At 35.4% G+C, this 12565-nt stretch overlaps 1 protein-coding gene across 1 annotated transcript in view; it reads left to right on the plus strand.

The window, feature by feature from the left end:
- The window catches only part of LOC132717513 (zygotic DNA replication licensing factor mcm3-like), a 30766-nt gene extending 19294 nt beyond the window's left edge, over positions 1–11472 (plus strand). The window contains exons 10-19 of the mRNA XM_060700999.1: positions 96–304; positions 1021–1110; positions 1732–1816; positions 2324–2453; positions 3028–3181; positions 3656–3796; positions 4353–4465; positions 6775–6869; positions 9371–9470; positions 10138–11472. Coding sequence (XP_060556982.1) covers positions 96–304; positions 1021–1110; positions 1732–1816; positions 2324–2453; positions 3028–3181; positions 3656–3796; positions 4353–4465; positions 6775–6869; positions 9371–9470; positions 10138–10324 — 1304 coding nt within the window. The 3' untranslated portion in view covers positions 10325–11472. The remainder of the gene's footprint in view (positions 1–95; positions 305–1020; positions 1111–1731; positions 1817–2323; positions 2454–3027; positions 3182–3655; positions 3797–4352; positions 4466–6774; positions 6870–9370; positions 9471–10137) is intronic.
- The last annotated feature ends 1093 nt before the right edge of the window (positions 11473–12565 follow it).

The following is a 12565-nucleotide window of genomic DNA, read 5'->3' on the forward strand; positions in this document are numbered from 1 at the left end:
CAGGTCACCGCTGCTCTTGATTCAAAAAAGAAATTGTTTAAAATGCGGGTCTGAAAAGTACATTACTGTATGAAGTTTATGCATCTTGTTTGCAGGTGAAAGAAGACTTGAAGCTGGTGCTATGGTGTTGGCTGATCGAGGTGTTGTATGTATCGATGAATTTGACAAAATGTCTGATCTGGATCGTACTGCTATACATGAGGTGATGGAACAGGGCAGAGTTACCATTGCAAAGGCTGGCATTCATGCTAAGTTGAATGCTAGATGTAGTGTGTTAGCTGCAGCTAATCCTGTGTATGGAAGGGTGAGTATTACAGGCCTCCCTAGACTACAATAAAAAACATCACTTAATATTTTGATTTTTTGGTCTGGATTAATAATGATTTAGCCAACTTATTTTGATATCTTGAGAGACAATTTGTCCATCGCTTAACTGTTTTTGCAAAAGATAAGAGTAAAAATAGCAGTAAGAGTAACTTTTGTTAGTGACCTATTTGTTAACAGAATTTTAAGATTTGATTTGGTTATGCTTTGGGACTGGGGGAAAAAAAGTTTGATCTTATTTCACTTTAGCCCTCTTGAGCTGGTGTTAAAACAGGCAATGAACCAATTTACAAGGGCAAACAATGCCTAATTATTTTTCCAGAAATTGGATCCAAAATGCCAACAAGTACAGAAATTACAAACTTTGGCAGTACATCCCAATTTTTCTAATTTCATGACAAAAAGAATCCTTTTGGGCAGATCTGTTTCAAGAAAGAGGAGAGTAAATTACTGAGTCTGCCTGACATCATAATGAACTTAATATTTCATTGTCAGTAGCATCTGCTACGACTTTAATTTGCTTGAAGTAATCATAAATACTTATACAGTTTACAATAATCTGTGTTTTAAGATCAGAACCAACATCTATTGAAGGATGTTGTATGAACAATTTTAAAAGTAGTTTTCATATTTTCAAATTTTTTCTGCTCCTTGTGACCTTTTAAGTTTATGTTATTTGTGTTTGTTGTTTTTCAGTATGACCAGTTTAAGACACCTATGGAGAACATTGGTTTGCAGGATTCTCTACTGTCACGTTTTGATCTGATATTTATAGTACTTGACAAGGTAAGAATAAAATGTGTACTCGCAGTAAATAATGATACAAGATGAATTAAATAAACTTGCAATATGTCATTTGTCTCTCCCGTTTGGTTCAGAAATCATGTGCAACTGGTAAAGACATTTGTGAAAAAATGTAAATTAATGATTATCCAGGAAAGTCAGTAAGGTAAACTGACCATGAGATATAGCCAAAAAATTAGCATAAAAACCAGAAAAAGACATGGTAAGTAATAGATGCTTGCGATTGCAGTGAATCTTGCTAATGCACATTGAGAATACAACTTCTATAGACTTGCAATAAATTATACAGTGATTGTTAGCAACAGTGAAATATGAGAACTATTAATATTTACAAACAAGGACAATGCTTTCATAGCTTGTGCTAATTTATGTGTGCATACCATGTTCTCAAATACAAAAAAGTCTGCTGAAACACCAAAACAAAATGGTATAGGATATGTTTCTAAAAAAAATCAACAGGAGAAATGTATTCATACCATTGTTAACTATGGCATAAGCTAGTTCTAAAATTATGATTTGTGGCAAGAAATTAAGGTTGTTGAATATGTGATTTTTACAATTGGAAAATGGCTGACTGAGTTATAAAATGTTTCTGTTAAACAGATGGATCCAGAGTTGGACAGAAATATCTCAGACCATGTGTTGAGAATGCACAGATACAGAAATGCTACAGAACAAGATGGTGACGGTATGTTATATCTTTATTAAGTAATCTTGGAATCCTTGATTAATGAATAATTCAACTACGACCAATTTTCAGTTAATACTTTGTTAGTACTAATTTGTGTTTACTTGATACTGCTGTTTAGTATCGGTTACTAATGGAAACTTATAAATAACCCACACAGACATAAGCTATCAAACCATTGTCAACATTCCGAGTGCGTAGTATTGTAAGTATTGTAATGTGCATGGTGAAAAGGTATCTGAAAAGTGCCTGACAGTGTAACATGCCAGCTAATCATAACTGCAGATAACTATCGAGTGGTTCTGGTTTCTTCTGTTTGATTGGCTGAGCAAATATCCAGCCAGAATTTATGTTCCGTTTTAAAAAAAGAAATTTTGTCAGATTTATATTATAAAGTCCAGGTTGCCAAAGCCAAATATCGAACATGATTTCCCAAAAATTCTGATTTAATAAATTTTCGTAGCATATAAAACTACCAGCACTATGTATTTCCTGTTACATTTCTAGCTTTACCATTGGGTACTGGAGTTGACATGCTTGCTACAACAGATCCTGACTTGGAGGAGAAAGACGACACCGAGACACCTATTTATGAGAAACATGACAAACTCTTGCATGGGCCAGCAAAATCTAAACAGTATGTAGTTGTTAATTAGATTTCATTTTACAACTAAAAAAAAAACAATATGAAAGTGTATATGTATGTGACTATCCTTGTTCCTGAATTTGATTAGTCTTTACCACTAGTATAGAGCTAAATCAGCATGCTGCATGCAGTCTGTCCAGCTTCAGATGGAGGGGTGAGTGAGTTGAAGTAATGTAGCAGATTTTAAATTTTGATTTTGTCATGTGTATCGTTACAATATGGTCTGTCCAGTTACCAAAGTGACAGATCGTTAGGTTTAAGGGTGCAGACTGGTAAGTTCAAGACCTGTTTGCAAAATGTGGCTCTTTTGGTCTATTTTGTTGACAAAAAAACATCTTAAAAACCATTTGTCCCTCACTGCCTTTTGAAGTGATTCTTGAGAATCAGTTGCATGGAAAAACAGGTTAGTGCTGGTACATAATCCAAAACGATAGTTTGGCAACTTCTAATTCTTGTGAAATACTATTAAAAACTGACACTTAACCAGTTCATTAACTACATGAAACAAATAAAAACCGCATTTGTTGTACTCTCCATTATCTACACTGAACACATTGTTTTACAGACAGAAGATAGTCAGTATGGGATTTATGAGGAAGTATATACATGTAGCTAAAGCATTGAAGCCTGGCTTAACTCAACCTGCTGCTGAGTTGCTAGCCGAGGAATACACCAAGTTACGTAGTCATGACAGCATGTCACAGGATAATATAGCTAGGGTAAGTCTTAATTCTGCCGAGTTGTGGTAATTCTTTACTTGTGCACCATATTTCAACAATAAAAGTTACAGGCAAAATTACCACTTTCAAATTGTTGAATTGGCAAAGATTTCATAAAACACCAATCAAAGAAAACACCTTTTAGAGGAATTGGCTATAACAATTTGCTTATGTCATTGTAAGATGCTTACCAGCTGCTTTTAAATCCTGGCTTTATAGATGGATATTAAATTTTACTATTTTTGAAATTGAAATTTGAAGGTGAAAAAAAGAAAAGGGAGAAAAAAATGAACTTTTATACCTGTTAATGATACATAGCAGGGGAAGGTTATAACCAAATTAAGCTGTGTAAAACTGAAAAGTTAAATCGATAAAGATATATAGAAATAAAATTGACTTGAACTTGTTCTTTATTTGGTATATAAGTTAATTGTTGGATTAAATTTTAATGTGTTTCCAAATTGTAAATTGTAGACTGCCCCAGTTACAGCAAGAACATTAGAAACAATGATCCGTCTGTCAACAGCACATGCCAAATGTCGTCTCTCTAAAACAGTAGATCTCGTTGATGCCGAGGCTGCAGTGGAGTTGATTGAATTTGCTTACTTTAAAAAGGTAACTATAATCTATATATTGCATGTTTTTAAGGTAACTATAATCTCTATATAAATTATTGAATGTCCTGGCTTAAGATAAATGAATGGTATGAACCTAAGTTTTAAGATGTATCAATCAAATCTTCACCTTGCATCCTATTTGAGGAAATCATCTTGCTAGAAAAATAATACATGGAGAGACTGAGGTTTTTGGTCCACTAGTGAAGCTGGATAGGCCGCATTATGACTGTCAGATTTGGTGTGCTAATTCTCTTATTGGACTTGGACTTACCTGTCATTTAATCCAGACAAAACCAGTTGATCATTTTTAGGGAAATTTCAGAATATTTAGCAAGAGATTAACAGTGCTGGGATGTGCTGGCTTATTTTGGGCTAAGAGATGAAACTCAACCCAAAACAAATATGGCAAAGAAAGCCAATTAACTGTTATAACAATTTTCTTGGTGTTCCATTTAGGACATTGCTTTATTAAGTTGATTAAAATCATTTGATAATGCATATTAACCAATCAACATTAAGTTTCAAGTTTGTCAAGTATTGTGTGTATATTATAGGTGGAGAAGAAACAGCGTAAACGTCATCGTAGTGATGGTGAAGATGAGGGAGAGAGTAGTCAAGATGAAATGGAGACTGACAGTCAAACTGATAAACCTGCAAAGAAAAAACAGTATGTAATATTGCATGCATTATTATTGTAATTATGCCCCCATTTCGAAGAAAAGGGGGTATATTGCTTTGCACTTGTCGGTCCGTCGGTCCGTAGACCAAATGGTTTCCGAGTGATAACTAAAGAACCCTTAGGCCTAGGAACTTCAAACTTGGTATGGTGATTGGTCATGACCAGTAGATGACCCCTATTGATTTTGGGGTCAAGGGGTCAAAGGTCAAGGTCACATTGACCTTGTAAGCAAAAACGGTTTCCGATCAATAACTAAAGAACCTTAAGGCCTAGGAACTTCAAACTTGGTATGGTGATTGGTCATGACCAGTAGATGACCCCTATTGATTTTGGGGTCAAGGGGTCAAAGGTCAAGGTCACATTGACCTTGTAAGCAAAAACGGTTTCCGATCAATAACTAAAGAACCTTAAGGCCTAGGAACTTCAAACTTGATATGGTGATTGGTCATGATCAGTAGATGATCCCTATTGATTTTGGGGTCAAGGGGTCAAAGGTCAAGGTCACATTGACCTTGTAAGCAAAAACGGTTTCCGATCAATAACTAAAGAACTTTAAGGCATAGGAACTTAAAACTTGGTATGGTGATTGGTCATGATCAGTAGATGACCCCTATTGATTTTGGGGTCAAGGGGTCAAAGGTCAAGGTCACATTGACCTTGTAAGCAATAACGGTTTCCGATCAATAACTAAAGAACTTTAAGGCCTAGGAACTTCAAACTTGGTATGGTGATTGGTCATGATCAGTAGATGACCCCTATTGATTTTAGGGTCAAGGGGTCAAAGGTCAAGGTCACATTGACCTCTTGGGTAAAAACGGTTTCTGATCAATAACAAAAGAACCCTTAGGCCTAGGAACTTCAAACTTGGTATGGTGATTGGTCATGACCAGTAGATGACCCCTATTTATTTTGGGGTTAAGGGGTCAAAGGTCAAGGTCACATTGACCTTGTAGGTAAAAACGATTTCCGATCAATAACGAAAGAACCCTCAGGCCTAGGAACTTCAAACTTGGTATGGTGATTGGTCATGACCAGCAGATGACCCCTATTGATTTTGGGGTTTAGGGGTCAAAGGTCAAGGTCAAATTGACTTTGTAGGTAAAAACGGTTTCCGATCAATAACGAAAGAACCCTTAGGCCTAGGGACTTCAAACTTGATATGGTGATTGGTCATGATCAGTAGATGACCCCTATTGATTTTGGGGTCAAGGGGTCAAAGGTCAAGGTCACATTGACCTTGTAGGTAAAAACAGTTTCCGATCAATAACTAAAGAACCCTTAGGCCTAGGAACTTCAAACTTGGTATGATTATTGGTCATGACCAGTAAATAACCCCTATTGATATTGCGGTTAAGGGGTCAAAGGGCAAGGTCACTTTGACCTTGTAGGTAAAAATGCTTTCAAATCTTTAACTTAAGAACCCTTTGGCCTAGGAACTTCAAACATGGTATGGTGATTGGTCATGACCAGCAGATGACCTATTGATTTTGGGGTCAAGGGTTCAAAGGTCAAGGTCACATTGACCTTGTATGTTAAAACGGTTTCCGATCAATTAACTAAAAACGCTTAGGCCTAGGAACTTCAAACTTTGTATGATGATTGGTCGTGACCAGCAGATGACCCCTATTGAGTTTTGGGTCAAGGGGTCAAAGGTTAAGGTTATGACCAGTAGATACTTGATAACCCTTATTAATTGTTTGATCACTGGGTCAGAAGTCATAATAACCTTATCACATGACTAATTGGCTGCTGATAGGGGGCATACATGTTTTACAAACATATCTTGTTTTTTGTAAGCTTAATGTGGGAAAGTTGCAGATTCTTATTGGTTGCCTTTCACTGTTGCTTTTAAGAGACATCCCTATGAGGAAGCTAGCTATCTAGCAAGTAGATGACAGAAGGTTTGTGTTCTACTTTTGATGCAAGAAAGGAAGAACAAGGGAGCACTTGAGGTCTCCCTCCACAAGCTATTTTATGACCTGTAAAGTAATGACTTGAATCCAAAATATGAAATCATGAGAAAAAAAAATAAATACAGACACTGGCAAAAAAAATAATGTTTTTTCTGAAATATACTTAGCTTAAGGTAATGATCAGATTTAAGATATAAATTCATTACGCAATTTAAATGCATAATTAAATTTAAAAACATTGGTGTGTTTCGTATTGTCTTTACACTTTTGCATGACACTGTTCAAACAACCGTATTATTTCAATTATTAGTATGGGGTTTGCATATATGAAGGGTTTTAACAGAAGCATATTTCCAGTAATTGAAATGCCTGTGTTAATTTTAGGAAAGCAGCAGGTGAGAAGCGTCCTATAAGGAAGGAAGGGGAAGAAGGATATGATCCCTATGATTTTGAAGAAGACGAGGCATCTGCAGATGAAAGTAAGTTGTGATGGACTTCATAATTGTATAAGTTGTTAGTTCTTTGTTAGAAAATTAAGAAATACAGATTTTTTACATTACTGTTTTTAGCTCACCTGTCACAAAGTGACAGGGTGAGCTTTTGTGATCGCTTTTCGTCCGGCGTCCGTCCATCGTCCATCCGTAAACTTTTACTTTAAATGACATCTCCTCATAAACCACTAAGCCAATTTCATCCAAACTTCACAGGAATGTTCCTTTGGTGGTCACCTTTAAAATTGTTCAAAGAATTTAATTCCATGCAGAACTCTGGTTGCCATGGCAACCAAAAGAAAAAACTTTAAATATCTTTTAAAAAACCATCAGAGCTAGAGCTTAGATATTTGGCATGAAACATCTTCTAGTGAGTGTCTACCAAGTTTGTTCAAATAAAAGCCCTGGGGTCAAAATTGGCCCCGCCCCGGGGGGTCATTGATTTTCCCTATATGCATATAGTAAAAACTTTAAAAATCTTCTTTTAAAGAACCCAAAGAGCTAGAGCTTAGATATTTAGCATGAAACATGTTCTAATGGGTGTCTACCAAGTTTGTTCAAATAAAAGCCCTGGGGTCAAAATTGGCCCCGCCCCGGGGGGTCATTGATTTTCCCTATATGCATATAGAAAAAACTTAAAAAATCTTCTTTTAAAGAACTCAAAGAGCTAGAGCTAAGATATTTAGCATGAAACATGTTCTAATGGGTGTCTACCAAGTTTGTTCAAATAAAAGCCCTGGGGTCAAAATTGGCCCCGCCCCGGGGGGTCATTGATTTTCCCTATATGCATATAGTAAAAACTTAAAAAATCTTCTTTTAAAGAACTCAAAGAGCTATGGCTAAGATATTGAGCAACAAACATGTTCTAATGGGTGTCTACCAAGTTTGTTCAAATAAAAGCCCTAGGGTCAAAATTGCCCCGCCCCGGGGGGTCATTGATTTTCCCTATATGCATATAGTAAAAACTTAAAAAATCTTCTTTTAAAGAACCAAAAGAGTTAGAGCTAAGATATTTAGCATGAAACATGTTCTAATAAGTGTCAACCAAGTTTGTTCAAATAAAAGCCCTTGGGTCAAAATTGGCCCCGCCCCGGGGGCCATTGATTTTCCCTATATGCATATAGTAAAAACTTAAAAAATCTTCTTTTAAAGAACTCAAAGAGCTATGGCTAAGATATTTAGCATCAAACATGTTCTAATAGGTGTCTACCAAGTTTGTTCAAATAAAAGCCCTGGGGTCAAAATTGGCACCGCCCCCGGGGTCATTGATTTTCCTTATATGTGTATAGCAAAAACTTAAAAAATCTTCTTTGAAAAAACCCAAATAGCTAGAGTTAAGATATTAAGCATGAAACATCTTTTAGTGAGTGTCTACAAAGTTTGTTCAAATAAAAGACCTTGGGTCAAAATTGGCCCCGCCCCGTCATTGATTTTCTTTATATGTGTATAGAAAAAACTTAAAATCTTCTTTGAAAAAACCCAAATAGCTAGAGTTTAGATATTAAGCATGAAACATCTTCTTATGGGTGTCTACAAAGTTTGTTCAAATAAAAGCCCTGGGGTCAAAACTGGCCCGGCCCCTGGGGTGTCATTGTTTTTAACTATATGTGTATAGTAAAAACTTTAAAAAAAATTTCTTTTAAAAAGCCCAATGAGCTAGAGCTTAGATGTTTAGCATGAAACATCTTCTTATGGGTGTCTACCAAGTTTGTGCAAGTAAAAGCCCTTGGTTAAATTGACCCTGCAACGTTGGGGGGGGGGGTGGTGGTTGGGGGGGCGTATATACAGGTGAGCGACCTCAGGGCCCTCTTGTTAAATTAAGCAATTCACTTCAAAGAAACTCCGAATGTTTTGGCAGATTTTCATCTTGGAATATCCAGTTGGAAGTTGTTGGCTAGACCATTTAATATTTGGAAATCAGAATGGAAAGTAAATACACTGCAGAATGGTTGTTGCTGCCTGAAAAGTGCTAAAAAATGAAGACAAACTTTCATATGTACCAAGGACAGTGAGCGAAACAAATCTGTTCCAGAGGTTTGAAGACTACAATTTGCTGAGGATCATCATTGCAGGTGCTTCTGTAACAGGAGTTCAGATCACGATGGTAATGATTTTGTGATAACCATGGTACCACAATATTGACCAAGATTTGAACTTAATAGCATTTTGGCACTGTTGTGGTGCTGTGGTTACCGGCATTTTACAACTGGCAAGGAGGGAACAGGAGAAGAATACAGAGGAGACAATGGGTCCTTCCAAGTTGGAGCATTTGATGACCATTGTGCTTGTAAATTACAATATTCACATAAATGGGAGTTAAAAGTAGAAGCAACAGTTTGAAGAGTGTTCTCCCCAGTATGTAAGAGCATATAATTCTCTGTATTGCATAGGGGAAACTTGATAGTACATTTGGTTGCAGGCAAGTTACAGCCTTTAGATTATGCTTTCTTTGTTTAGATACTTATGATGAAAGTGTTTTCTGTTTTCAGGCCAGCCAGAAAGACCTAGAAGGAAGCCACGCGGCCAAAGCCAAGAAAGTGAGACAATGGACACCGGAAAATCTGGAAGTAAACATGTGGATGAAAAGAAGTATGACTGTATTTCATAATTTGTAGTTGTTGATGTAACTGATATTGTTAAGGGTAATGAATACTTGATCATCAATGTCTGCCCACTTAGTTCGATATGAAGTGCATTGTGGTTGTTGGTGGCATGGTTGAGTGATAAACATGTCAGACTAGTAATCTTATGGCTGCATGGGTTCAAACCCAGTCCAAGGCAAGTTGTTCACTTGAGCAAGAAACTTTTCACTTATTGCTCAGTATTGGTTGGTTCTAGTAACAGATTTGAAAGTGTGTCTATAAGCTTATAGCTTCCTACACAATGTAACTAAAATAAATTCTGTGTAAACAAATCCTCTGGGGATACTGTGTTACCATTTATCCTGGACATGGAGTCTAATGGTCATTTGTCTCTTAACACTGATTATCATGTGGGATTAGTTGTCTATTACTTTCGTAGAAATACATTATTACTTGTTATCAAGGAAAAATGGTGAAAATGATGAGCCAGTGGTATAGAGCCTTTTGTCCAGATTACTCTATTTGAAGTTAATTGTAGTTAAATAAGTTTGGAAATCATATTTTTGTATGAATTTCAGTACTAAAGCTGGCTTTAAATCATTGTTGTACCAGTTCATTCTTTACACATTGCTTTCAGGAAAACATAATTAATTTCATGTAATGAAATTTTTCAGATTGAAGACTTTTAGAGCTAAACTGTTTGACTTGTTTAAATCCGAGCATGCACAGTCTGTGGAGATAGACAAGGTTAAAGGTCACATGGGTGCAGATTTCACCGAGGACGAGGTTTATGGAGCTATTGAAAAAATGATGGACGCAAATCAATTGATGTTAGCTGATGACGTTGTTTTCCTAATCTGAAGAGTTCTAATAAAGACATTGCTGACAAAACTTAATTACATCGGAACTTCTGTAGTATCTTTATTTATTTTCAGAATTATGTCTGTTGAAACTACTCAATTGACAAGTCATATTTTGACATGGATTGTTGATAAATTAAGATGAAATACAGATGCGATCAAGAGTGATTGATCAAATTACAAATTATGTTTGTGTTATTTGTTTGACATGTATTATAATATATCTCATAAAATTTAGACAAATATTTTTTTGTAAAGAGACCCTATTAAAGGTTACTAATATGAATAACTTGTTTCCCAGTAATTTGATTGTGCTGTATAAGATTTATACTCTCTACAGGTGTAAGTTTTCAGGATTATTCTCCAAAGTGCCCCTCTGTATAAAGCTATTTAAAAAATGCTGAATCAACAATTTTCAAGATAACTGAAATTTCCAATTTTGACCCATAGACTTGCAAAGTGTGATAAACAGATTAAGACAAGAACAAAATTATTTTATTTGTCTGCAAGGTTGATACTTAAACAATGTTCTTTTAGAATTTGTTACTATATATTTAGTACACTATGGCAATGGAAGTGCTTGCGAGAAAGTTGTTAAAAATAGAGCATTTGAGAAAAAAGGTGTTTTTGGAAACAAAAATTTGATGGTAAATAAATTTGAACTGTGACGGTGAGTTCAGTTGAATTGTGTATTGTATACTCTATATGTTGGAATTGAAAATGTTGCCATACATCAGTAGTTAATAGGCCAGTTGTTGGATTTATTAAATTCATCCTTGTGAGGAAGTTTTTAATGAGTATGATTGACTATGTCTTGTAAAATTCTACAAAAGAAGGCGCATGTGTTCTTCCTCTAAGCTGGAATTTTGCCATATATAAAAAAACAAATGTTGAGGAAAGGGAGAAAAAAAATCTTTTTGTTATTCCTCGTTTTTGATACCAGTAACGTGCATTTTGAATAAATAAAATCTTTTGTTTGTAAACATTTTTCATTTATAATATTTTTATGAATTTTGAAACTGTTTCTATGGATGAAATAAAATTGTGATGGTGTTCAGGTTATAAATTGTGCATATATATTGAAACAGATTTTTATGTCAAACATTTTGCAAATAACTAGAAATGAAATAAAAACATTTTTCATCTAAACATTATTGTTTTGTTCTGAATTTGGCAGACAATTCACCATTATATCTTGCAAGCACAGGGATATCAGTTTAATGTTGTATGCTTCTGTATATCAAAACCATTTTGAATAAAATCTGTGTACTGTAAAGAATTGTAGACGACTGGTTTTACCTGGAGGCTTTGTCCTTGGTCCATGAAATTATATGACCTGTATCTAATTATGATGTGTCGACAGTTTGTTTCTAAACTTACATTACTGACTGGTGAACATAGAGTTACACAGTAAAATAATGTTGTGTTGCAACTGGAATGTTAACTACACATGTACATTTTCTTGGTCACTGTTACTAAAAATAGAAAAATGATTTCCAGACTAAGGATGAGATATTGTATATAGCAAACTTGCATGAAGACCCAAATTGGGATTGCTTTTGGACCCCCTGGGGTCAAGATCATCGTTACTTTAAATACAAAAATGGTTCCCAGATGATAACTACATGTAGGTAGCAATGAGATATTGAAATCACACTTGGTATATATTAAACTTGTGGAGACCCAGGTTGGGACTGTTTTTGAGGTCAAGAGCATTGTTACTAAAGATAACCTACAATTTTTTTAGCTCACCTGTGCTCAAGTGTGAGCTTGGGATGACTGCATGTGTTGTTTTCTTAAAACGACATCTCCTTTTATACCAATAGGCCAATATTGTTAAACCTAAGCAGAAATAGTCCTGGCATGAAGATCTTTAAAAAAAATTCAAAGAATTCCATTTCATGCAAAATTCTGGTTGCTGTGGCAACAGAAAGAAAAGACTTAAAAAATCTTCTAAAAACCCAGAGTTAGAGCTTATATAATTTGCATAAAACATCTCGTGTGTGTCTACCAAGATTTTTCAAATAAAATCCCTGTGTCAAAATTGGCCCCGCCCAGGTGGTCGTTATTTTCCTTGTATGTGATTTCTCAAAGCAACTAGTGACTCCATTAACACCCATAAAAACCATTGACTTTCCAAAGCAATCATAAATTTCCATGGCAATCAGTGACTTGCATAGCAACCATTGACTCCATAGCAACCATTAATTTCCATAGCAACCGCTGACTTCCATAGCAAACT

This window comes from Ruditapes philippinarum, unplaced genomic scaffold (genome assembly GCF_026571515.1).
Source record: "Ruditapes philippinarum isolate M1 unplaced genomic scaffold, ASM2657151v2 ctg844_1_1_1_1, whole genome shotgun sequence".
Lineage (NCBI taxonomy): Eukaryota > Metazoa > Mollusca > Bivalvia > Venerida > Veneridae > Ruditapes > Ruditapes philippinarum.